This window comes from Sphaerodactylus townsendi, linkage group LG10, assembly GCF_021028975.2.
Source record: "Sphaerodactylus townsendi isolate TG3544 linkage group LG10, MPM_Stown_v2.3, whole genome shotgun sequence".
NCBI lineage: Eukaryota > Metazoa > Chordata > Lepidosauria > Squamata > Sphaerodactylidae > Sphaerodactylus > Sphaerodactylus townsendi.
Window position 1 is genome coordinate 46,621,029 of NC_059434.1, and position 27,841 is coordinate 46,648,869.

The window sequence follows — 27,841 nt, forward strand, 5'->3', positions numbered from 1 at the left end:
ATTTTATTCAACAGCCATCCATGTCAAATGGAAACTTGCATTCACACTGAATGCTTGATTAACCAGTAATCTTTTCTCAGATGGCTTTGATTTTGAGGTCAGTTTCAGTTGGCTAGCACTGGACAACAGCAGTTATTGAACAATAAGAGAACTGGAGCTATTTTAAAGATTACAATCAAGCAACAGGCTCATAGTAAGCCACAGTTTAAATCAGTGAATGCAATCCACTGTACTTTTTTTGAACTAAAACCTACTTGGTAATTAATTTCTCACAGCACTTGTTCCCTCCCCAATATTGACACCGAATCAGTTCATAAATACTGGGCTCTCTTGCACATTATGCAGCAGCAAACCCATATTTGCCACTTAGTCGCCGATTTCAAGTTGATCATCCTGATCTTGTGATCTGAGAGTCTCAACCCAACTAGGACTCCCAACTCCATTAGGAGACCCATGAGCTTACATATGAACCATAAACATCACGTTGTGTTACTTACAAAAAACATATAACCACACTTGGGTTTATATTAAATCTTTTATTTTTGTATCCAGCTTTAGACAGACTCTTGCACAGGTGGCTCATACCCATCAGCTCGCTCTACCTTTGCGCCAGTTTCATCACCCGATGGCTTGCCAGCACCACCACCTTCACCGTGCAGCTCCATTAGCTTGCCCACTATAAATAAAGCAACAAAGTACACAGATAAAATATGTCTGCATGCTTAAAGGTTACTTGTATCAAATCTTTTCAAACCCCATTGAAAAATCTCAATTTAGGTTTTATGGGAATGTCAGCATTGGGAAAAATCTAATCATTGTTTCATATGGGACCGAAACAGGTTGTCATCACTCATTCCCTCATCAAATAAAATACAGAATGCTATTCCGAAAGATGCAGGTATGCTCACATTCAAACTTGGGCTTCTTTAGCATTTTGACTTTCCGAACATAGACATCGTGAAGTGGATAGATCGACTGACATGCTTTCTCTATGTCTTTTCCAATGCTGTCTGGGATCCTAGGATGGCAAAAGTAAACAGATCATCAAATAGTACTTCTCAGACCCCGACACCAAATGTAAACAAGCAATAATACATTCCACTGAACACCCAAAAAGATAATATACTATACTTTTGACAGTTATCTGGAAGTTCCCATTAAGAATCATAATCCTTGTTCATAAAAGTGGCGTCAATCAACCACTGTCAGAAAGGATGGCAATTAGAACGCTGAATTCTGACCGAGCCAAGGTCAACTTCAGTTATAGTCAAACTTTAGTCAAAATGTACTTGCAAAATACGTGAAGAAAGCAATTCAGGAAGATTTATGGTGCACAGTTCAGAGCTGTACCAGAGATAGCCATAGATAACTGATAAGTCATATAGTAAATTAAAACAAAAAAAAAAAAACAGTCTAGTGATCTACTCAAGGGTACAATGGTGTGAACTAGACAGGAATTTATCAAGATTGTAGCGAGTAGGAAAAATCTTGACTGGAGGAGCAGCATAAACAAAGATTTTTGGCAACTAAAAAACATCTTGCAGAGTCCACAGAGATCCATGTTAATTCCCTTCATATACTAGAACAGTGGTGGCGAACCTATGGCACGGGTGCCAGAGGTGGCACTCAGAGACCTCTCTGTGGGCACGCGTGCACAGAGTTCATCATGTGATAATAGTGTAATTATGTCAGGAAGATTATTAGCATTAAACCTAAGACCTAGTTTTGGGGAAGGAGTGTAGGTAGCCCTGTTAAGCGCTGTTAAACCTTACTGATTTTCATGGAAAGAACGAAAGCGTGATCCTTTACCTGGGAGTATGCTCGGTTGCTGGCAATGGGGTTTGCTTCTGAGTAAACCCTCCTAGGGTCGTGATTCACCCATTCGAAGCGTTGCACATTTGCTTCAAAGCAAAGGCACTGACTACCACCAAGCTTACTCCCAAGTAACCTGTGCCAACCGTTTTTCTATACTAAAACCTCAGTATTCAGGTTACATTGCCATGTTGGCACTTTGCGATAAATAAATGGGTTTTGGGTTGCAGTTGGGCACCCGGTCTCGAAAAAGTTCGCCATCACTGTACTAGAAGGTTCTTGAACTTTTTTTCATCAAGCCTTAAGTTGTGACTTAACTCTTGAGAACACGCATGATAGAGCATCTCTTAAAACAGTGTTTATAACAATAACTTAGCAACAAATACAACCTGAAAATACATAATCCCTTACTAATATTAACCAACTGTGTAAATCCTAAATTCAGCCATTTGTTTGATAATGAATGCTAACATCTTAAACACAAAGATCTCGCTACAAGTTAACTGAAGACAATTTTGCACACATTGGTTTGCTTCAAATTTACGTGGCTCACACTGCTAGAACCAATATGTTTTAAAAAACCATAGTTATTTAAGGGTAAATCCCTTTCACCAAATGAAATTAGAAATTAATCTATAACTTTTGCTGCATAACAGACTTATGAAAAAAATTCTATTTAAAATTAACACTGAATGAAAACAGCCTTTTAGAAATTTAAGAGACAAAACTCAACATACAGTTTATTGACAACTTCTTTCAGGTCATTTGTTTGTACTTCTCGTGTCATGATTTCCACCATTTTCTTCCGAATCTGGCGGACCTGCTGATGCTGGGCATAGGAAGTCTTACGAATCTGGTTGTTTCTCTTCTTGGTGAAGCCAACACAGAAAAGGCGCAGAAGGTATCCATCTGTAGTTTTGACATCAACATGGGCTTCAATCATGGTCTGGAAAACAAGAATTGTAACTCACTATTTCTCTTAATGAGCATAAAATTAGTTTTACAACTTAGCAATTGAAAACGTAACTAACCTGCCACTTTTTGACCATTGAACACATTTTATCACGAGTGAGATCCATCCCATGGAAATTGGTCAGGCAGTTTTTTCCTTGCACATCCTCTGTGATCAATTTGAATTTGCGGAAGGCAACTTCATCATTCTGTAAGTCAGCAAGACTTACTTCAAACACACGACCCTTAAGTCCATCGGAGGCAATTTCTGTAAATACAGAATTGTGTTAAATGTGTTCCAGGCATGCCCTAAAGTGTTCACTGATAATGAAGCAATATCTGATGATAAATGTACATGGTAAGATAGACTGTACAATTCTAAAAATAATTACACCCTCCTTCAGCCATTAAAGGAAACGGGTGTACACTGAAGTCCCTATGAACAGATATACTTTTAGTTCTCTAAAAAATATTTTTTGAAGCCATCTATACTCTACTGGCACAAATTTCCACAGTTTAGTTACTCACTGGGTGAACGTGGGACATTTTATTTGTTCTATACCTGCTGCACATGAACTTCATATTACTTTAACCTCTCTACTATAAATAGAATACACATACAAAGTATTTCAGCAAGTTTTCATGTTGCAGGCCTTAAAACAGTAACTTTAAAAAATTACTTTTCACAATATGGCTTACTTGTTCCCTGTGTCCTGGTGACCAGTGTCTTGCCAATGTTCCGAATATTGAACATTGCTGGTGCCTTGACATCATACCAGTCCTTCTTTGAAAAAGGATCAACCCTGATTGAGGGAGGGAGAAGATAGAAAATGTTATTATACTGGCTCTCTTCCCTAGATAAAATTCAAAAGTATTACTCAAAACACTGCAATATTCTCACTAACCAGACAAAGCAGAGACAAAGTTTTTAAAATACAAATTTACTATTCTTATTTCATTTATCCATACAAAGCCCATCAGCCTCTCTCATCATTCTGATTCGTGGTCCTTTTAATATACTATCATAGATTCAGGTTACAGGTGGGCTGCTTGGGCTGGAATTCAAAGTTCTGGTTTCCAAGGCACAAAACCAGGATCACTTCCTGTCCACAACTACGGCAAGACACAGAAACTCTGGCTGTACTGGCATAAAACCCTGACAGTTCTTACAATGCAAAAAATCAAACAGATATTAAAAAGGAATTATCCTTTATTAGGATTCCAGTTATAAAAAATTAAACTACAAATATATACAAAAAGAGGAACACAAAAAATAATTATGTGCAAAACTGAACAAGCATAGTAACAAACGAACAACATCAACATAGCATACAGAAAAAAGAGCAGCAGGAGAATAAGATAAAGGAGTAAAAAAGGTAGGAGTAAGAAGCATACAAAACTACACCATTATATGCAAAAAAGGAAAGTGACCCACAAGTAACCTATTAGCAGCCTTGCATTAACAGAAACAACCAAGTAAATGCAGCTATCTTACTCCTGCAAGAACTTACTGAAAGAATTACTAGGAATGCCAAATATTCCAACACCCCTTCTCAGTCTTTCCAAAGAAAATAATAATAATGGTAAACAAATAATAAAGGTAAGAAGTGATACCTTTTTCTCAACATTATCCACAGAACTGTCTGCAATTCAAATACTTTCCTGAACACATGTCGGCTTGTTTCGATTTCTAAGGCAGATCATACCCACAATCAAGGCTGACAATCAATCCCAGAGTCACTGCATTCATTGGAGGGGCGGCTATCGGAGAAGTACCGTTCGGGGCTAACTAAACGACTGTTCTCCATCTCCAGCGAGTTTACGACTGGGTCGATCCAGGCACGTTAAAGTGCAGCTCCATGAAAAGTGGGCATTAAAGTGCAGCTCCACGCAAAGCGGGTTCAAAGCAGGTTTTCATGTTGTACGCAACATACGAACATCTGAAGGAGACCAACACTACTCTTTCATGCAAGCCGTATAGAGGCGAGGGGCCATTCCGTTTCCGAAAATAGGGTCGCACCCTCAATATGAAGAGCGGCTCGCGCTCCTTTGGGCACCCATTGCTCTCCTCTCCTTGACACGCGCCATGTCAGCATCGGTTCTCTTGCAGCGTTCCCCGCCCCCACACCCGCAATCCAAGCAACATCGGCGGCATCCGATATTTCCAGGCCGCGGCTGCCGCCTCACAGCGTCCCTCTTATTCCAGCGCTTCCGTCTGGACTCACTTACACTTTTTTCTTAGCGCCTTTCTTGCCTCCTTTCGTGAGGCGCTTGTTCTTGCCGACCGCCATACTGCCGCGCCGGGAAGGAAAGAGGCCGAAACCACTTAACTACGCGAGATTGCACGAGAACTGGTCTCGCGCGAGAACTCCGAAACCTGGGAAATCGCGAGACTGATAGCCGTGCTTTGTGTGGCTGTGCATACGTCAAGAAAATCGCAGCGACACCTAGTGCTGGATTGAGTGTGAAGCATGTTTTGGTTTGACAGGGACTGGAGTTATACGCTTTAATTGTCAAAATAATCTCTTCGTTTCCGTTTTTCTTCAACCACACAACTCATTATAATTAACTCATTCCGCACAATAGATTTATAATGAGTTGCAACCGTTATAAATGAATCCGAATTCGTTTATAACGATTGCAACTCAGTATAAATTACTGTGCAGAATCCACCTGGCAAAATCCTCAAGTGGTACCAAAGACAGTAGACCGCTAAAATAAAGAGGGGAACGACGGTACACAACATACGATACCTGGCTGTCCCGCGACGGCCAAAACAAAACTAATATAAGCATGTATGGAGTTTCAGGTTCTCAACAGAAAATGTGGTTAAAACAAACTTATCTCAATAGCAGCAGCAGTTCATGAACTCTGTTGAACTCTGTTAACTATAAAATTCTTTTGAAAGGCAACGTGAGTCTCTGAGAATAGAAAACAATTTGATTAATAAAAACAAAACACTAAAAGTATCTCTGACATTAGACTTACCAGCATGTATTCTACAGAAAACAATTCATAACCCACTTTCTGAAGGATTATTATTTTCTAGTTTGGAAAGCTTTTTGGGAAAGCTTTTGGGAATGGGATGGAACCTGAAGAGAATGGAGTTTGGGGAGAGAAGGAAGGTCAATAAGCATATGACGCCTCAGAGTTCCTCCAGGAATTTCTCCAGAGCTGACAACCTTATTTTATCTAGGGAAACTGGTGAGTGTAGCCTGGAGATCACCTAAAAATTGGCAACTCTACCCGAAACTAAGTGGTTTTAGAATGCAACAGTCACTTTGCATATAACCATCTCATGGAAGTCATACTACCATCTGATGTATCATCTGGTGTAAAAAGTAAGATTATGGAGATGGTTGGACAGGGTTTTTTTTTTTATGATTATGACCTTCAGTGATTAAAAAAATGCTATAAATACAGTCTGGGTTCATAAGAATCCCCCCTATGGATCAGACCAGTGGTCTATCTGTTCTAGGTACTGTCTCACACACAGTGGGCCAATCAACTACTCTTAAAAGTGAATGGCCCCTAATTTGGCTTCCTAGTACTGGTATTCAGAGAAGGCAGGTTGCCATCAAGTCACAGCTGAATTCAAGGACATCGGTAAGGGTTTTTTTCCTCAGGTTCAACCCCCCATTATATTTCCAAAGCTCTGCCCCCAGTTTGTGGTTTTTTTGTATTTTTTTAGTGTTTTTTTGTTTGTGGCCTGCAGAGGGCGCAGTTTTTAGGCTAGCAACACCAAAATTTCAGGGATTTGTTGGGAGACTCTCCTGATTATACCACCCAGGTTTGGTGAGGTTTGGTTCAGGAGTCAAAAATTATGGACTCGGCATGGATTTAAAGGGAGAATCTGAGGTCCCCAGTTTAAACATTGAAAGTGATGCTGTTTCAGGGTGGGGGAATAATCCATCCCGAATCAGCATCACTTTCAAGGTTGTTTTAACTGGGGACCTCAGATTCTCCCTTTAAGGTGGATTCAAAAGGAGAATCTGGGCTCCCTAGTTGAAACACCATTGAAAGTGATACTGTTTGGGGGTGGATTCCAGCATCACAGCGGTTGCCCATGGCGGGGGCCGGGTGTGTGTGCAAAACTCAGATTTTGCACCGGGCTCCATTTCCCCTAGCTATGCCTCTGCCCGGAAGGCAGAAGGGACTGCCAGGTGGGGGGTGGGGCAGGGAAATCTGCCATTCCTGGCCTTGGAGAGCTGCTTTTATAAGCACTGAGGCCGGAGGTGGGGCCTGGTCAGGCATGGCCCCATCCCTGAACCCCCCCATAAAAAATCTATACCTACGTTACTGGCTGAATTATAGTGACTCTGTAGGGTTATCATGGCAAGAAATGGTTGGAAGTTGTTGCCTATTGCTTGCCTCCATGGTGTGACCCTGGGTATTTCTTGGAGGTCTCCCAACTATTAACCAGGTTCAGAGTTGAGAGTGTCTGACAGGCCCAAGATCACCCAGTAAACTTCCATGGCACCAGTGGGGATTGAACCTGGGTTTCCTAGGTGCTAGTCTGACACTTGAACCATTACACCATGTTGGCTTTCCATTCAAAGGTTAACTGTTCTTAAATGTGGAGGTTCCCTTTAGTCCCCATAGCTAGTAGCCACTGATGGCTGCCCTGTGTCTACTGCCCACCAACTTCATTGGATAGCCCCAAGTTCTAGTACTTTGAGAGAATCAGAAAAAATTATCTATCCATGATTTCTACCCTATGCTTACTTTTATAATACTCTACCATGTTACCTCTTATTGCAGGGTTTCCATGTGGTACCTGTGGATGCAATGGTGCCTGTGGCGTCCATCAAATGTTTTTAAAAGTGGGCAGGGCCATTGCAAGGCATAGCTGCCTTCATTCAAATTAAAGGGGGTTTCCACAGGAGTTATGAGGACTGGGAAGCATCTAGGCTTTTCTTAGTCAGTGTGTGTTTCCTTCAAGATTTCCTTCTTCCCAGTAGGTGCAAGGAGAGAGTTAGGCAGCCTAAGGCAGCCATTTTTGGGTTTGGCTCCATTTCCTGTGGCAACCACTTTGTGGTGGCGTTCACCCCCCCCCCCCCAATTCCAAAGGCAGTCATAGGGAAAGTTGCCAACCTCCAGAAGGTGGTGGGAGGTCTCCCACTATTATGACTGATCTGCAGGGAGCATAGATCAATTCATCTACAAAAAATTGGCTGCTTTGGAAGGTGGACTCTATTTCATTATATCACACTGAAGTTTCTCCCTTCCCCAAATCTCACCCTCCTCAGGCTCCATCCCCCCAAATTCCAGGTATTTCCCAACTCAAAGTCATATACTTTGCTCAGCTCTGCTTTAGATTTTTGCCTGTTTTCAGATTTCTTCAGTCCAGACCTGATTGCACTGTACACTTGATGTTCCATCCTGTTAATTGTATTTGAATTATTATGTAATCCATTTTTAGTCTCAGGCTGATTCTGCATGGGCCAAAAACAGCAGTGTGAAATCAGTGTGAAAATGGTATAAAACCTATTACACTGTTTTAAACCCTTTTACACCATTTTCACACCGTTTTCACACCACTGTTTTTGGCCCATGCCCTAACCCTAACCCTCACTTTGAAAGATGGACTATGAGTAAATAAAATCTATAGAACAGATTTAATCCTATATTTTTTCCACTTTATATAATTAGTAATTGTGTTCCCGCCGAGTTCATCTTGTTTTTAAATGCCATTGTTAAAGATCCAAGATGGATCACAAATCATTATTAAAATAATTCGATAAGAAAGTTGGGACTTCTTGATGGCCACTGAATGAAATCTGGGCAGAGCTATTATTTAGTCTGGGGATAGCCAGAGACCTCTGGATGGGACCAGCGCAGATGAGGCGTATTGTTCTCTCTCCCCCATTCCCATTTATTTAAATTGTATTCTGTAAGCTCTTTGGGGTTGTATTGGGGGAAACTGTGGATATAAATAAACAAACATGTTAACAAATAAATACATAAAATTTAATAAAAGTTTTAAACAATATAAAGAAAGCTTAAAATTAGGCCAGGACCAGCACATCAGACAAGGAAACTAATGGCCCCTATTGAGTTTACTTATAACCAACCCTTGTGATATTTTTTTTCAACTCAGGAAGAAAATTTTAAGCTGCACATATTTAATCTTTCCAAAGTTCTCTTGCATAAGTATTCTGGAGATGCCTGTTAAATTTATTGAAGCAACAAAGCGTTAACTATATTTCTTTGGGAATAAAAATCCATCCTGGCAGTTGAATAACACTTTCTATTTCCACTATGCGCTACACAAGCCTGTGTGTCTCTAGTGATCAAACTTAATAAGGAAACATTATTTAGCTCTAAGAAATCAGCAGAAAATTGAAGCTGGCATTGCTGTCTGAAAAGGTAAACTGTAATATCTAGCTACTGAACTGTGAAGTCTGAAGGTTTTGATGAACATAATAGAAGGACACCTGAAAGTCATCTTGTTTGTAAAGCTCAACTTCTAAAAACTTAAGACTGAGACTTGTGTATCTAGCTATATACATTTATTTAGGTCTCAGTCTATTATAGTCTGAAGGATTATCATGTTGACATGCTGTTGCTGATGGTATGATTTTCATATGGATAGTGGGTATCCTAAGATCTACCAGCAGGGAAATTATATATGAAAGAGAAATCGAGCCCTAAAGAATCAAGAATTGATAGGCCTGGAGACCATAGCAACACTAATACAGCCATTAATCATTGACAATGTCTCTATTTAGTCATATATGGAAAGAGATGGCCAATACAAGGAACACCTTGTATTGTACATCTCTCTCCTGAGCTGTCCCATTTGCAAAACTGTACAAAACCTGGACAGGACCAGACCAAAATACAACAAGATAATGGATAAAAGTAGGCGGATACATGTGAAACTGGACTTGGTTAGTCTTTTAAAAAGGCATACAATTTTTGTATGGGGACAAATGAAGAAGAACAGGAGTTGGTTTTTAGACCCCACTTTTATCTACCTTTTAAGGAGTCTCAAAGCAGCATACAATCACCTTCCCTCTCTCTTTCCACAATAGGCGGCTTGTGAGGTAGCTGGGGCTGAGAGAGTTCTGTGAGAACTGTGACTACCCCAAAGTCACCCAGCAGGCTTCATGTGTAGGAGTGAGGAAACAAATCTGGTTTTCCAGATTAGAGTCCCCCACTCTTAACCACTTCAGTATGCAGGCTCTTTTGACATTAAAAAAAACCCCAGGAAATAATATTTTGTGATTAAAGATACACAAATGCAAATACTGGAGGTGACTGTGATCTGAGCCATACAATAGATAGAACCCATATACTTCATAGGAAAGCATAGCAAACATTCCACATATAAATAGATTCATTAACTTCACTTAGGCTCCTTTGGCACATGCAGAATAATGCACTTAGAATCCACTTTTGCAATTGTTTGCAAGTAGATTTTGCTATTTCATACAGTAAAATCCAGCTGTAAAGTGCATTGAAAGTGGACTGAAAGTGCATTACTCTGCATGTGCAAAGAGGCCTTAGAGACAGACATTGAAATATGCATCCAAATTACTTTCAAGTATCAAAATATTAAGAGCACAGCTAGAGACCACAGCTAGAGAGTATCAAAATATTAAGAGCACAGCTAGTAATTCTGCTCATGAAAAACTATAGAAAGAATGGCATTGTACTTGATGTTATATACATTTATATACGTTCTTCTTGACACTGAGAAACAAAGAATGAACCGTGCAGTCCAAAGAAGACCCTTCTGGGAGTAAAGCTTGTTAAGTAAAGTTCAGCAGGACCCTTGGCTTGAACCTTCAGCTCCCACATATAAGACCAGCACTGGGCCAAGAAGGCAGATTTGCAAGAGAGGCATGCCATCAGGAGTCACCACCAGCCACACTGGACTTGGAAAACAAAACAAAAGCAGGCATGGCTCAGTTGAAAGGCAATGAGACAGCATGACTGGGGTCCTGATTTGATCTAAATGTGCAAGTCAGAGACCTCAGAGAAGGAGTCCTGTGCTGCCCATGCTGTCATATGAGCTATGGGACATCCTGGCTTAGGTTTATGTAGTGCAGGGGAAGAATTTGATTGGGTTCAGGGGAGGGGGCTGGCAGCTGCTGAGGTGATAGGCTGTGGTGACATGGTGGGAATTGTGGACAGGATTGTGCATTTCACTTTTTCCATAGCTTGAACACCTATAGGCTACTCTGCATTTCTTTGATGGAGTATCTTTATGATGGTTCTGAGTGCCATTCCTAGGCTGGGGCAACTTAGGGAGCTAACTCCTGTCATGCCTCTTGATCTACAGAGAGTGGTACCAACAATGTTTGGGAAGGAGGTAGGTTTGCAGAATAGCTGAGAAACTAGCCAGCCACAATACTACATCAGCAGGGGACTATACCACAAATATTGCCATATCTTAGAGACATGCCTGCTTAGTGACTGGTTGGCTTCATGGGTGCTTTCATCCCACCCACCCCCAATCAGGCTGCATGTCAAGGTTCATCTATAATGATTAACCATAATGTGTAGTAATGTAGCTTTCAAAACATTGTTAGTGTGCCAGATGGACACACAACAAACCATGATTTCTACTTGTCTTTTCTCCCACCAGAACCTTCAAATTTGGACTGAGGCAGCTTAGCCTTACCTTTCCTCTTACATTTGCTTTTTTCTTTCTGTAACTCTACATCCCATAATAAATTTTGAGATATCTGTTTTAAAAACATGATGGATGAAATATACCTATTTACTTCATTTGTAGCCCACCATGCTTCTTTGATTGAATGTGGATTATAACATTTAAAAATGTTACAGAAACAGTATAAGGCATACACAGCACAATGCAACAGGGCTGGATTACAAAATCAGAGAACAATACATCAAAAACAGTATAAGGCATGATATATAATACAAAAACCCTATTACAGAAATTAAAAAAACAATGCAGTATGAATAAATCTAATAAAGAGGGCAATAAAGTACAACCATATTCCCTTTAAAAATGCACCGCCTTGAATAATTCCATTTCACTACAGCCCTATTTCCTTTATAAAAGTATGTTTATATATGCCGCAGAAGATTACTGATTGGATTCTCCAGGTGGCTGTTTTCTTCAGCGACAGTAGAGATTGGGGTTGAGACCAGACTGTGGCCAGGCTGAAGGTGGGAAGGAGAAGAATTTTTGGAAAATGTTGGTGAAGGCTGCAGGCATAGTTTTGTTTTCTGTTGTCTTTAGACTTGCAGCATTCAAGGACAAAGTGTCATCCCAGACTATGTCTTAAAGATTTGGATGTAATTCCAAGCGAGGAGTGCAGAAGGAGAAAATGATGTTGTAAACCACTTTGGGACGTTATTGGGAAGGAAAGTAGGTTATAAATATCTAAAATAAAATGTTACATGTGTTTTACACTAAAGGCTGGTATTTCCCATTATTTTCTAGTTTTTGCTGCCTTCGGGACCCTGAATTGAATTGAAATGCAGCTTTAAAATGTTTAAATGAACAAAATTATTGCATCAGTATTTAAATCCAGCTACTTGGGACTCTTTAGTTTGGAGAGGAGACGTCTGAGGGGGGATATGATTGAAGTCTACAAAATTATGCATGGGGTAGAAAATGTTGACAGACATTTTTCTCTCTTTCTCACAATACTAGAACCAGGGGGCATTCATTGAAAATGCTGGGGGGAAGAATTAGGACTAATAAAAGGAAACAATTCTTCACGCAACATGTGATTGGTGTTTGGAATATGCTGCCACAGGAGGTGGTGATGGCCACTAACCTGGATAGCTTTAAAAAGGGCTTGGACAGATTTATGGAGGAGAAGTCGATCTATGGCAACCAATCTTGATCCTCCTTGATCTGAGATTGCAAATGCCTTAGCAGACCAGGTGCTCAGGAGCAGCAGCAGCAGAAGGCCATTGCTTTCACATCCTGCACGTGAGCTCCCAAAGGTACCTGGTGGGCCACTGCAAGTAGCAGAGAGCTGGACTAGATGGACTCTGGTCTGATCCATGTTCTTATGTTCTTAGAACGACTGATAACATCTGAATAAATATCTCTGGGTTTTATGTTATTTGATTTTAATAGTAGATTAGCAAGCCCCTGTTATAGTAATCGGCAACTGTTGTGTTTTAGAAGTATACTTACAACTGATGTGAATTATATTTTCCAAAAATTTCTCTCCAAAATACCCATTACATATACCAAAGGCTGTGTAACCATGTCTAATTATGCTTTGTACAGTACATGGACACATCTCAGAAAGAACTCTTCTATCTTAAAAGGCCACACTTATGGTCTCAATTTTGTATAGATTTATGGGCTCAAGCAAATGATTTATTTTACTTTCAAGGTACAAAATAACATATAGATGGGGAGGTTATCATTTAGTACTGCAATCTTGATTTAAGAGTGAACAATAATGGCACAACGAAAGATGAAAAAGCATAGTGTCATCAATAAAATAATGAACAAAGGTAATAGTGGGCAGTATTACCTTTAGCACTCTGAGAAATTACATTAAATTTTGAAGAACCCTCCAAAGGAAAAGTAAATATGAGTATCTGTAAGTCCATAGTAACCTGTGTGATTACTGTCACATTTATTACAGATATTGCCCAGAGGGGACTTTGAGGAAGAAACATTGCTATGACAGGTGTAGAACAATCCCACCACAATATTGGTGTGTCAAAGAACATAAAGTATGTCCGGCACATAATAAGGTCTGGACAGGGAAGATCTGGATAAATGAAACTATAGTACCAACACATACATTTTAAATCAGCCCAGTACATTGGGAATCTCATCACCAGGCTTTATGAGGAAAATTTATGTCAGACCTAAATAAAATTATGGCAAATTGTCAAAACAACAGGCTTGTGGCACATTTCTTCCACCTCTAGAGTGAGAATATATTTCCATATATACTGTTTGTCTCCATAGACACCATCTGAATTGCAGCTTCCTTGTTTCCTATTCTCATGACAAATTCTGACTGAGATGTACTAAGCCAGACACGGCACTCCACTGCACTATTTTATGGCTTCCAGACAGTGTCAACAGTTTTTGCATAAAGGCTACTGACACAAGAACTGTGCAGTGGCTCTGGGTTGGCACAAAGGAATTCGGGGAGTTACAGACATGAGCAACAGCCACAGTAATTGTGGCTGTGACAGCTGGCTATCAAAACTTTGATTTGGATAAGTAGCTGACTGTAATAAACCTTTATTGTGCTGTATAAATATTTATTACTGTTTGAATGCATATCAAAAAAAGAACTTGAAGCACAACTAAAAATAAACATGTGAAAAATAAGGGCTGCACTTTATTTAACAGTATGTTGCATCAAAATAAATGGAATTTAATTACAAGTAAATATTCATAATATCAGACAACTATATGCAGTTAAGTTCTACTGAAATAAATGGAAGAACTGTGAAGTAATTTGTTGTAGCAAGCTTTTCATGGAGGGTGGGGCAAACATCTGAAGCCACCAGGTTGGTGAAGAACTGCCTTGAGGCCTGTCCAGTTCCACAAGAACACTGGGAAGTTCTTCCAGGACCCTCTATGACAATCTCCCATTTGCAAATGGTAGAGATGCCGGAAGCCGCAATAGAACCACACTCTGGCCCCTTCCGCACACGCAAAATAATGCGTTTTCAAACCACTTTCACAACTGTTTGCAAGTGGATTTTGCCATTCCGCACAGCTTCAAAGAGCACTGAAAGCAGTTTGAAAGTGCATTATTCTGTATGTGCGGAATGATCCTCTATCAGAGAGACACTGGGGACATGGGACCCATAATTATCTGCCCCATCAACCCCACAGGACGTTTGTGTGAATATGTTATCTGACTGTGGCAGATAGAGAGGAGGGCGGATGATTAATTGCATGGTTAACAAGGGAGCCCTGAAGAGTGTCTTGCCATGGGTCCCCAGAACTGATTTGGTCCTGCCATACCTACCCACTCTAATCCATACACTTACACTTGAACCTCAGTTGTGCAAAGCAGTACAAAGATATAGAAAGACTGACAGCCCAATTCAGAGGGCTATGGTGGCCAGAAAAAGAGATCCAGGTGACATGGGTGTGTAGTGAAAATGAGAACCCCCCTGGCTGCTGGAGAATGCTCTATAGGTAAAAATGAACTGACAGGGTGGTTTCAGTCAGACTCCTGCACCAGGGGTGTTCTTGGCCTGAAAACTCAGTAGAAGCCTACTAAGGTCAGCTCTGCTCCCAGGAATGCCCCTTGCCCACCCTCAGCCATACCAGCATCTGCAGTTATGCTGGCGCAGCTCTGGGACAGACAGCCTCTTCGGATCAAGCTCGGCACAGCTCCTTGGTTACCACCTACCCCCCTCTGCCCTCTCCGCTGGTGTAGGTGCCAACTACGCTGGAAGAATGGGCAAATATGTCCCAGATCATGCTTTGTACTCCATTCTGGATTGGGCAACCCCTGCCCTAAAGTCACCTAGTGCACTTAGAGGGAGAGTGGCGATTTGATCCTAGTCTGACACACAGACTACTACATCATACAGCATATTGAGTGACAACAGCTGAAGCTGCCCATGCAAAATGTCCATAGCAGAGGAGGTAAATCTAAGGAAATCTTAGAAAGTTAAGAACATCTTCCTGTGTGTAATTGAACCATTGGTTGCATCTTACAGGATTAATCCAATAACAATGTTTTTTTCCTGTAGTGAAACATAGTAGAAGTGCTCTCGCTCGGAAAGAAAACTGCATGAGGTTTCCCTGCAGTCTGTTGCTGTGAGTGCATCTGTCACCTGGTTTCCCCTCCCCTCCATTTTAGCTTAACAACAATCCTTTGAGTTAGGCTAGCATGAGAGAGTGCAACATTGTTTGTGAACACCTTGTGCCCATTGAGCTGTCCTACATTTACATGCTGTTTGGAGAATTGGAGCTACTCGGAGGGTTGGTGTACCTTCCATTAAGAAGGATTTGGCAGACCTCTACCCAATGCTTCTTAATGGGAGGTAGACCAACCCTCCTAGTGGCTGCAATTGTCAGATATTGATTGTGCGAAACTTTGTAGGTGCCTCCTTAAAAAAAAGAAAGAACACGTGCATGGGATTGTGAAGAACAACCTTTATTTATCTATTTTTTACATTACAGTGGTGACTGGAAGAGCTGGAAGAAGAGGAAGCTCCTGAAAACTTAAGGGAAATAGTGGCAGCTGCAGAACAAAGCCTCCTAAAGCTTGTGGAAAATGGCGGACACTACATTAGAGCTTTAAGGGGTGAGGGAGTGGAAACTGAACAAGGTAGGCACTAGGACCACAGTCAAGCATTCAACTAAGAAATTTCAAGAAGAAGCCAGGAAGAAGCTGCGGACTGATCTACAATCAAGCTGTCATCTTATCCTGAAAAGGGTATAATAACAGAAAGTGCCACACACTTTCCAGGTCATGAGCTAATTCTCTTAGTGTGCCAAAGATCCCATTCTACATAGAACAATTTTGAATGTGAAACCAGCATTTGGTGAAGCAGATGTAAGACTTTCATAATTCAGGTACCTCCTCCCTCTAATGGTAGGTTTCAGCATGCAGTGTAGAGTCTGTGATCAATGAAAATACACTGAGAATCACTTAAATATTTGGCAGAAAACAAGCACGTAGCCAAAGCCTCTTAAATTACAATGATTCACTTGGAGACATTTATTAAATAATATTGAGTAGGAAGGCACTAGCTGAGCAGGGCCTCTAGGAATAGTGATGGTCCGGTGAAGGGAAGAAGTGTACAGAATTAATTTTTGTTCTTGAAAGATCTGCTGGTTTCCAAGGTTCTACCAACATTATAGCTCCAATCATATCTATTTTAACTGAAAATAAGCCTCATTGTATACAGTGGAGTACTATGAATACACATACACACACATTTGAAATACATATATATGAATTATACTAATGAATTAATAGTAGTATTATACTACTATTTCACACCCACCATTCTCAATTTAGTTACAGCAGAACTGAATTGCAGAGCTGAAATCCTATTTATACATACTGTACCTAAAATAAGCCCCATAGAATACAGTGGAACTTACTTTATGAGTAAACATGCTTAGGACAGCTCTTTTACTTCTAGACTCTCTAGAGTTATACTTGCTGTCTGTACTCAATGATGAGGAAAAGACACTCTTATGGGTTTACATAATGTTCATCCTTTACCTTTCAAATAGTGAAAATATCTGGGCTAACATGCTCAACTTGATTTAGAGACATAAACATAATTACAATATATCACAGGAGGCTATTCAAATGAATAAGTAATCGTGTAACTGATATCCTGTGGTTTTTGCTACTGATTTTCAGACTTTTCAACACAGGAAAATAAAACAACAACAGGAAGTTCAGCAGCAATAACATGAAAAGATACATTGTGGTTACACACAAAGACCTCTTCCAAACCATGTATGATCTAGACTTGTATATAAATGTCAGGGATTCATACGAGAAATATAGTTTTGCAAACTTATGGACATTTTTGTGCTGGATGTTGAACCTGAATGGATAAATATGTACTCTTCATTTTTTGGGGATATATTTCACTTCTCAGCCACACTAGTATAAGTTTGAAGGGAATAGCACATGGGGAGAAGGCCTGAGGGAGAAAAATAAAACCGGAAGCAGAAGTGATGATTCACTGGATGGGACTGATGTCATTTTTGCCTGATGTGAAGGGTGCCTTCACATCAGGCTAAGTTACTGGAACTGCTCTCTTCTGAATGAAACATAAACTAATCTATAATGCAAATAAGACTCAAATATATCCTAAGTACATGTTTTACTAATTCATATTCAACAGTTATAGAGCGGTCGGTAAAGGCAACAGAAATATTTTACTGCATCTCATTTGATTTAGTTCTTCTTGGACCACTTTGTACTGTAGACACCTACAATTTTTCTTTCTACTACAGCTTAACTCTTCTGTAAGTACTGCAGAAGAACACCATTAGCACTTACAGTACCAGCCAAAGAATACTTTCCTGGGCGTATTCCCTACTGAACAGACTTAACTGGAATTTTGAGTAGGACTGTTCTCAGATACTTCTTCATTATTACAGACAGCCCAATCCAGATGGGAAGGAAAGCTTGGCCAAGACTGGGAATGCCGAAGTGAAGGCGGTGTTACACTGCCTCCTATGGAGCTCCAGGTGGCGTAGCAAGTAGCGGGGAAAAGACCCCCACTGCCGCCTAGACAACTCCATTGGAGAAACAGACTTACACCATGTGTTATTGTGGTAAAATCTGAGTGTTACACCACACTCAGAACAAAATCCTGGTAGAGGCAGATTAACTCCATCCGCCAGGAATGCTCCTAGCCCACCCTCAGCCATACCATCATCCATCTTTAAGTAGATGCGGCTCTGCAGGCAGTAGGCTCTTCCGGGTTGGGCACCACTGAGCTGTATGATGCCTGCATGCTGCCCTGTTTGCCCTCCCTACCAGTGTAGGTGCCACTTATGCTGGCAGGGCGAGCAAATGAGCTGGTGTGGCCCTGCACTGCTTTCAAGAACTGTTCCTCCCCCTTCCTGACTCTGGATTCGGCAGTCCAAGTTATAAATGTTTTGTAGAAGTTTGAGAGTATATGAAGCACAGCTAATATAATATATAGATCAGATTAAGCAATGTCAACTAAGTTCAGGCCCATTCAGTAGAGTTTTGACAAAAGTATTGAAAAGAACAAGAAATTGGTGAGGGAAAAAGACAACAGTGCATGGAGTTATTAAATAACTTCTCACATCAATGTATTTGAGTGTTGTATCCTTTCACTTATGAGCTGGCTGTTAGAACATTTCACCTAGTAAAAGTTTCCCAAAGCAAAATAATCTATATTAAGGAAAATACAAATTCTGTATTGGAGGATAGTGCAACATGGTCATGACTATGTGCTACGACTAGGCAATTGTTACTTTGGTTGCCCAATAAATACCCATGGTGCACAAGTATTCCCACTGCACTTTTCAAATGAAGTTTATAATCATCTAAGCAGAGACATGTCCATCTAACATTGTCCATGGAAGACTACTAATCACCAACAATATTCAGTGTATCTTCAGTTCATGATTTCTTTGAATTATACTCCTATTCCACCCCCACCCTTCTTAATTTAGTTACAGCAGAACTGAACCATAGAATGGAAAAATGTAGCTCAAGGACTATCAGTAAAAACCTCTGGAGTTAATTTTGAACATTTTCATCCATGATACACACATCCTGATCCTATACATGTTTATTCAGAAGTGCCATTGAGTTAAATGGAACTTATTACAAATACCAGTGCACAAACCATTGAAGATTAATATATTTTTAAAATCTTGTATATGTATATGTTTGCACAAATTCTGGGGCAGAACAGAATATAGGTGGGGAAGAGCAATTTAAAAAAATACAGCCCTAATCACACATTATAGCTGAAACTAATTTTTACATTTGTTTCTTCAAGCACAACACATTCTCCAAAAATTCTTTATTTTGGGTGTAATAATAACCATTCCAAATCCACGAATTTACACAGACTTCTGCTAATTAAATAAAATAAACACTTCAACGTATATATCTTTTTAGTGCAGTGTTTTAAAGAAACAACTTCAGCCGGTGAACCCCACAGCAGTTAATATTTCACTGCCCACCCCACCTGTCTCCTCCCTCCCAGCCTTCCCGGAACTGTCTAAATACAGGCTGGCCTCTCTACACTCAAAGCTTACTTTAGCTGCCTAATCCGAAACTAGGAAAGGATTAACATGGCACTCCTTCTTAGCAGCTGCTCCCAGCGGCCTTTGCTGAAAGCGCCATCCTCTCCTGCAGGCGTACAAAACGAAGGAAGACTTCCCCCTCCCTTCCTCCTAGGCTGCGCTCGCCGCTCACCTGGACACACCTGAGCCCACCTGAGCTTGCGCAGGCACCGCCTTTCCGAACCCGCGGCGCCCCGCTCGCTTCCCTACCCCTCCCGTTTTGGGCCGCGCAGGCGCACTGCCGCTCGCCCGGCAGCACTCCTGGGGCTCAGCTCCGCGCTGTCATGGCGGCAGAGAGTAGCAGTTGCAGGAAGCAAGCGATGGAGGAGTGAGCGGCGGCTGCAGAGTGAGGCGGCAGTGCAAACTTCAAGCTGCTTTCCTAGGGCTGAAGCTCCACCCCGCTTCTCTGATCCGGGCAGACAGTGTCCAGGTGGTGGGGGAAGCACCGGAGCAACACCTTCCCGCTCCTGGCGTCAGAAGAGCCCTTTCACTCTCCCTTGGCCCCGTTTGCAGCCCGGCGAAGAGTGGAACTGGGTGAGTCTGAACTTCCTTGCCGGCCCTACTTTGTCCTTGCACCTGTGACTGCCTGAGGGGCAAGGAACAGCAGCACGCTTGCTGGGGCTTCAGCGGGTGAGTTGCAAGGTCGGGAACAGGAGGCACTGCAGGAAAAGAACCGGGCAAGGAGGAGGAGCAAATTCTAAGTAATTCTCTTCCAGGGGTCCAGCTCCGTCTTCCTTGTGAGCAAGTTTAGCGTTGTACCAAGAATGCAGCAGGGAGGCGCTTACCTGCATGATGCAGTTGCGCCTGCCCTTATTTGCTTGGGAGCGGAGGGAGGGAAGGGTGTGTGTAAGGAGAATGGAGGAGAGTTGAACAGTTAGATGGCCGGATTTCTGTTCTTTCTGTTCTTTCAAACCATGTTTGCTCCTATAATGAATTGTTATGTGGAATCTTTAGGTTTCAGGGATTGCAAATCCTGGTGGTGAGGAAAGGAGAAACAAGATTTTCAGGTCTCAGGACACCTGGCTGCGTTGGAGGTGCTTCAAGAAGTAGACCTCAAGACTCAGGCTGGAAATTGAACACCCTTATTTCTGAAGGGCTGGCTTCCCTTGGCAACTTTAAGTGAACTAGCCATGGCTAGTGAAGAGAAGCAGGTTTCTCCTCCTCAGCCAACAGATGATGATGGAGGAGGGGGAAATGACACTGGCGGAGGAAAAGAAAAAAACACAGCTGAAAGTGGAAGCCAGCTGCAACCTTTAAATCCAGGAATTCCTATCCGGGGTATCAGGATGAAATTTGCTGTTCTGACAGGACTGGTGGAAGTTGGTGAAGTGTCCAACAGAGATATTGTAGAAACCGTATTTAATCTGGTAAGTCTGTCTCCTGAGCTGCTCCAAGAGGGGAAAGGGCTTGAATTAAGCGTATGTGACATCTAGCCACATGTGTATTGCTTTAACTTTGCAAAGTACTTGTTCTTCTACTTGTTTCTCTTAGGGCAATTAGTGAGGTATATTTTATAGCCAGATTGTCATAAACCAGCTTTACTTTTCCTCTCTCCGTCCTTTTTCTTCATCCTTCTCTCTACATTTTTACGTTTATTGCAAAGTACAGCTTGTCAAGCAAGTTTCCTGTTAGATCCCACTTAATAGAAGTAAACAGGGAGTGCTTAGATACTGCAGGTTAATATCCTGATTTAAATATATTTGCTGATGTATTTGTACTGCTGGTGTAACATATTTGTAACATTAGACTAATAGAGTAATTAGTACGAACCATAATAAGCTCATAATTGGTGTAGCAAATTTTATTTCTGTGATGGAAAGTTCTGATTATATAGAAGTGCATTGGTGTTCTACTATGATTTTTTTCTGGAACAATCTTTAAAATTTTCTGAACCAACAATAATGTCATTTTCTGGTGCTTCTGTAGGGTTTGAGCACAACTAGAACTTTGCTTGTTGAACTTGAAGGCAATAACCCTTTTTGCTGTTAATGAGTTTTACTGTAAAAATAGATGTAAACTTACATATGGAAAACAAGAGCAATATGCGTTGTAAAATATTGACACTGTATTTGTGTGCCACAGTCTCATGGTACAGAAGAGTAACCATGTGATGCACTGAATGACTGTACAGATCAAACAAATACATTCCCATAAACTTTTGAAGTAACTGTTGATTTCTTCACTTCTACCCAACTTGGTGTTTACAAGCTTTTGGAGGAGAATTAGGAGGTGGAGAAAGTTGCCTTTTCCTTGGAGTTCTGCTAGCTTATGCTGCTGCCTATGCTTGTTTAACTGCCATATTTTCAACTTTTGTTTGCCAAAACAATATTTTGTTTGCCAAAATCATAACTTAAAGGGGGAGAAGTTCTCACTGGGAGATTTTTAAGGCTCCAGGGAACTGGGCATATTTGGGGCTCCATGGAACAAACTTTTGGGAAAACTTCCAAGCATTGGGAATAGAGGATTAGTACAATCCATGAATGAGTTTGTGGAAACTCTCCAAAGGAACTTGTACAGAAGTATTTTGATGTGTTCTCTTTAAGTCATTTCCCCAGTCATTTTGACTGTGGTTGCAGATCCCTTGTGCTCAAATACTTTACAGCACCGAATACCACAATGCCCACACTAACTGTAGAAGTGAAACACTTGTGCAACATGAACCTCAGAACAGTGGGTTTAATAGATGTTAAGAAGATGAAGAGGGATATATTACTTCTGTTCTGCATGGTGTTGTTGTCTGGGTTGGTTTATAAACATACAGGTATCTGATATTCCAAGTGGATCTTGGGCCTAGATGTACCCAGTAGTTTGAGTTCCAGAAGCAATTGAGTTCCAGAAGCACAGTGGCAGTAATCAAAGGAGGTTCAGAGAAGAAAGCTGGGTTAGATTTGAGAGACAAATAAGGATTGTGTAGTTCAGAAGCCTGGCACATGTTGGAATGAGGGAAGCTGTTCTTGTTATCAAGTTCAGAACATGAGTAAAAGTTTAATTTTCTCAGGCTTGGTGACAAAGGTCAAGTGTAAGCTTTCTGATGGGAGTATTGGGGAGACTTCAGGTTACAAAAAAGTTTGTGCGAGAGGGGCTTTCATTGTGGAAAATTTTCAGATAACAAAGGCCAGAAAGGGGAGGAAAGATGTCAACTTTGAGAGTACAGCTTTTTCAGAGTGTAATGTATTATTGTGCTTACTATTACCTTGTTTGGATCAACATGCTTATAGTAATAGATGTAGAGCTGACTGTATCTGATTGGACTAGTAGTCTGATTTAGTACCATGTTTCCTCGAAAATAAGACAGTGTCTTATCTTAACTTTTGCTCCAAAAGATGTGTTAGGGCTTATTTTCAGGGCATGTCTTACTTTTTTCCCCATGATTTTGCACCCTCCACATGACCAGATCAGCTGCGCTGGGGAATTTGTAACTAGGGCTTATTTTTGGAGTAGGGCTTATATTTCCATCATCCTCCAAAAATCCCCCCCAAAATCATACTAGGGCTTATTTTCGAGATCGGTCTTATTTTTGGGGAAACAGGGTATTAGGTAGTTTTGTGTATTCAAATACTCTCTGGAACAGCTCTCAGACACGGGCCACACCTTCCTGAGGTAGGTTTGTCATAGAACGAGGTTTAAAAACTGATACCAACAAAATGGAGGCAGAATGTTTGTGACAACTGAGCTCTAGGTATAAGTTGTGTGTGTACAGACACACAAACACACTCATTTTCTTACCTGATAGCTGAAAACAATAATTGGTCACAAGATATAAATGGAAGGAATATGACTCGGGAACCTTGCTGGCAACCGGCATATATGGCCAGTGCTTGCATGAGAGACCACATGGGAATCCTGTTTATTCCTGTGTTTTGAAGAAGAAAAGTGGGATATCTATGTAATATCTCTTGCCCAAAAACAAACTTGTGGCAGTGTTATCTAGGGTTACAGCCTTCAGTAAATCCTAGGAATCTAGAATGAGAACTGTTCTCCAGATGTTAGAAATGAATTCCTGTGGAAAAATGGGTGTTTTGGAAAGTCGACTCGATGGAATTGTACCTTGTTTAGGCCTTTTCCACCTACACTTCACCCTTAAACTTCCAGGATTTCCTAACATGGAGCAGGCAACTCTAGTTCTCACTGAGGAAAGCCAAGTAACTTGTATAAAATATATTCTTTGAACTTCTTTCTGAAGTTCAGCTGTTATGTTAACTATGAACTACCATTAGAGCTGTAGAAATGAAAGCTGCTGAGGTGTAGTGATTAAGAGTATCAGAGTAGTATCTGGGACCAGAGGCATGTCGGGGGGGAATAGCACTCCGAGAAAGCCCCTTCTCTAAGGGCCCTGCCGCGCCTCCTGCGCTTGAGGGCATGGCTTGGGCGTGGGGCTGCCTGCTGCCATGCCCCTCCCCCTGCCCTCCATTCAGGCCAGGAGGGCCTTCACAGAGGCCGGAGGGTGAAGCCGCCTGCTGCTGAACCCCACCCCCACCCTCTGTGTAGGCCCTCCGAGCCCCACCCTCCCCGCCTCCCTGCAGGTCGGTTCCTGAACCAACCTGTGGGGCGCGAGGCTCAGTGGCATGTGGCTGGGGCGCATGCCTTTTGGTCATGGGGCACCCGGCGCCCCCCATGTAACCGAACGGCGTGCACCTGGGGACATGAGTGACCCCATGTCCTTATAGGCCATACGCTTCTGTCTGGGAGACCCAGGTTTGAATCTTCTCACATGCCATGAAAGTTTGCTGGGTGACCTTACACTATTCTTACTTTCTCAGCCTCACCTTCCTCACAGGGGTCTTGTGAGGAAAGTATTGAGGAGAGGATAATGATATAAGCTGTCTTGGGTCCCCTTTGGGGAGAAAAATGGAATATAAATAAATTATATAAAGTAACTAAAAATATTGCAGTCGCAACAGTCTTAGGGAATGATTTAACTACACCTGGAAAGAGGGCTTACAGACGGCATAACAGGGTCTCTTCTTAAATTTTAGTTCACTTGTGTTAGGAAACATCCTCCAGCTTAATCGGACTAGTGGAGAGATTGCACAGTTTCCCTGTTGCCATTGTTTGGTAGCTTCCCATACCTGTATGCAGGTAGCTTCCCCTACTTGTATACAGGTATGCAGTCCCTCTGCTCTTGGCTTTATGGGCCAATAATAGAGGGACTGCATAGTTCCTTGGTGCCTTAAGGCCCTTTAAAACTGATGCTTGTAGATTCATAGGCAGGCAAACATAACTGTTATAAAGTTATTCAGTAGTCTTGTCTTTGCAGATATCTGCCAGTACAGTTGCAGTGAATATTTTTACCAGCATATGACAGTTGTGTAACTGAAAGCTCCTGTAGAAACATGGCTTAAAGATAGACTGGGATGAAATTTTATTAAAAGGATATTGCTAGACCACCCAAGTGTCAGCCTTATTGGTGAGTTTTAGAAAGGAAGGTGAATGTCTTCATTAGAAGTCTGCTAAATAATTAACCATGCAATTATACTTCTGTACGAGTGTGTATTAACTCATTAGAGAGCCTATTCTTTATGTATCTTATCTGTGCCTTCTCTTTTTTTATAGCGAAGTTATTATAGAAAAGCCGTTTTTTTATTATTATTTGTTCCAATTTTTAAAAATTCTATGAACGTTCTATCTGACTTGACCACAAGTAATATTTAATTATCTCTTTAAAAACTTTCTGCCAGCTTTCGAGGGAACAACATGGTCCAGCTGTTGCTGCATTATATTACACCAAATCTACTTGTCTGTTCCGATGTTCTTTCTACTAGTAACAAAAGTAATTTTAAAAATACAAAATACAAACCTTTTGTGGCATTGCATCAATGAAACCTCTATAAATTTTGATTATGATGTTCAGACTTTCTTCTGTTGTAGCTAAGTTTTAAAAAATTGGTTAATATGACCATTCCTTATTCAATGAATGTGTGTCCTGCTGCCATTGCATAATCTCTTCTAGGTCATTGGTGAATACACCTCTAACTCTGGTTATCCTAGTTCTGTCACTTCAGTCTATGTATTGTGTCTGTGACATAGTAATGCTGGGCTGACTTTGTAGTATTAAATTACAATGGTTGATGACTTTTGTAGTGACATGGCTACAGTCAGTGAGGTATATAGGTAAAACAAGGAGAAATGTTTTCAAATGTAACCAACATGTTTTCAAAAATCTTTCTAGAAAGATTTATAAGAATATTATTCCTAATGAGAGATGTACTTAGATTCAAGAAGTGACTATCTGGAATCTGAGCTAGACCCACTGTTTTACATTCCTTTCTGCATATGCTACAACCTTTCAGTTTTGGATTGCTTTTAAATCCTACCATGCTGTATGGCTGTTTTGGCTCTCTCCCATTGTGCTATAAATTGACATTCCATGATCCATCGCACTTTGACAATCTGATGTTATGGGTTTTTGGGTTTGCCTGTTATCCTTTCTTTGCTTTTAGCACGCAAACAATTAATGAAAATAGATGCATAAAATGGTTATGAATCAGTGTAGACCAGACATACATTAATGGATGTTTCCAGTAACTTCAGTATTTGGTTTTTTTTTCCAACTTTCCACTTTGAAAAGTGTTACAAATGTAAGAAAGCTGCAGGGTTTTTTTTAAGGCAGCAGTTAAAGGTGGATGTTTTAAATCACATTTAGTTACTAGCACCTTGTGAAGCCATTTAAGGTATGAACTGAATATTAGATACAGTGATTTAAAAACTAGGGTAATACGAGAAAATATACCTGACATTCATTTGGCAGTGCCTTACCCTTATTTTATTTTAATGCATCTAGGGAGGCACAGATTGGCAGTTCATGTTAGTGAGAACTTCTGGTGGATTGATGCTGTGGAAGGCTGCCACTGGTTGTGTCACAGTGACATGATCTATATATCTAATTCTGAACCTGGCCCCAGTTGTGAATCAGAAGGTTTTCACATTTTTTATTTTAAATGGAAGTAAAAGAAAATAACAGTGAAGGCTTAAAATGCTTAGATCTTGTAAGATTTCCTCATGAAATATTGGCAGCCACTTTGAATTGCTTTGGCAACTGTTGGGGGCATAGGTGATCCACAATGGCTGTCTCAGGTTCACTTTGAACCGGAAAGGAGTTGGTAGCAGAGACATACTAGCCTACGGACATGAGAATGCCCATGCCCCCAGGTGCACACCTTGCGGTCATGTGGGGGGTGCCTCTGGCACCCCCCCATTTGACTGAAAGGCCTGTGCCAGCATCCCACCCCTGGCCTCCAGGAATGAGGGAGAGTTCTGCCCCATGTCCCCTGTCCTGCCCCCCCTCCCCTTCCCTGGGCTCCCTGGAGCCCGGCTGCTGCTATCCCCAGAGCCTAGGGTAAGAGCACTTGCCGGCCTCCAAAACCTTGGGGTGGGGCTTGGGGCAGTGTCATGTCCCAAGGGCAGGACTTGGAGCAGAGTCATGCCCCAAGCTCTGCCCCCAGCCTCTGTGCTTATAAAAGCACGTCCAGAGGTTGGCAAGTGTTCTCACCCCAAACTCTGGGGAGAGCAGCAGTTGGGCTCCAGGCAGTCCGATGTGGGGCGGGGCGGGGCCCTCCAGTGCTTTTAAGAGCATGTCTGGGAGGCTGGCAAGTGTTCTCTTCCCAGATTGTGGGGAAAGCAGCAGCCGGGCTCTAGGGAGTCTGGTGTGGGGGATGGCTTGGGGGGTGTGCCAAACCCCTGAGCCAGGGGTGCACCTGGAGACCTAATCTCTGAACGCCATTTTCCCTCAGTACACCTCTGGTTGATAGGAAAGAAAAAATGGGTAGACAGGAAAGATATGGGAGTAAAGCTAAAGGGGGGGATGGAAAGAAAAAAGGATCAAAAATCCATTTTACCAAAAGGGATTATTGCAGCCTGCAGACCTCAGCAGAAGATAAAGGTCCACCTTGTGTTCTGAAGTATGAACTTGGGAGACATGGATTTAAATTAGGTGTTTCTGAGTGATGAGATTTGGAGGCAAGGTCTGAAGAATGGGGTGAGTGACTTATTGGTGACTATAGACACAATTAATGGAAGAGGAGAGAAGGATGGAAATAGGATTTAAAGAGAGTAGGAATTAGGTGGGGGAGAGGTAAATAATAGGAAAGGGTCTGAGAGCTGAGGTCTATAAATGGAATGTGGGGACATAAGTTGAGAAGGGAAAGTAGAATAATGAACTGGCAGAATTGTGACATGATTCAATAAATGGAAATTACTTGGATTATTTCTTACAGTTCTTTATTATAGCTGTCCTAACCTATGGAATCTTCTGGTGGCAATGTGTTGAGAAATCTCAGAAAAACTTGGAGTTGGTCACTAGTACCTTACATTGTTTTAAGACTCGCTAGGCTCTTCCCTAAT

General features: G+C 41.4%; 2 protein-coding genes and 1 non-coding gene across 3 annotated transcripts in view; 1 reads left to right on the plus strand and 2 right to left on the minus strand.

The window, feature by feature from the left end:
* Positions 1–521: 521 nt before the first annotated feature.
* On the minus strand, positions 522–5,137 carry RPS3A (ribosomal protein S3A). The gene is made up of 6 exons (XM_048508897.1): positions 4,993–5,137; positions 3,463–3,566; positions 2,844–3,031; positions 2,550–2,758; positions 909–1,018; positions 522–676 (listed from the first exon to the last, which is right to left on the minus strand). The coding sequence occupies exons 1-6, from the start codon at positions 5,052–5,054 to the stop codon at positions 555–557; spliced, it is 795 nt and encodes a 264-aa protein (XP_048364854.1). The 5' UTR covers positions 5,055–5,137; the 3' UTR covers positions 522–554.
* LOC125440439 lies at positions 788–855 on the minus strand. Its single transcript, XR_007245704.1, has one exon. It is a non-coding gene; the product is annotated as a small nucleolar RNA SNORD73 (small nucleolar RNA).
* A 14,609-nt stretch (positions 5,138–19,746) lies between the features above and the next one.
* Positions 19,747–27,841, plus strand: part of LRBA (LPS responsive beige-like anchor protein) — a 452,503-nt gene continuing 444,408 nt past the window's right edge. The window contains 2 exon segments of the mRNA XM_048509137.1: positions 19,747–20,035; positions 20,456–20,868. Coding sequence (XP_048365094.1) covers positions 20,632–20,868 — 237 coding nt within the window. The 5' untranslated portion in view covers positions 19,747–20,035; positions 20,456–20,631.

Coding starts and splice junctions, on each gene's coding strand:
- RPS3A (XM_048508897.1), bottom strand. CDS start 5,054: ATGGCGGTCGGCAAGAACAAGCGCCTCACGAAAGGAGGCAAGAAAGGC. Junction 3,032..3,462: donor CACCAGGACACAGGGAACAA/GTAAGCCATATT, acceptor CTGTATTTACAG/AAATTGCCTCCGATGGACTT. Junction 2,759..2,843: donor CAATGGTCAAAAAGTGGCAG/GTTAGTTACGTT, acceptor CTTGTTTTCCAG/ACCATGATTGAAGCCCATGT.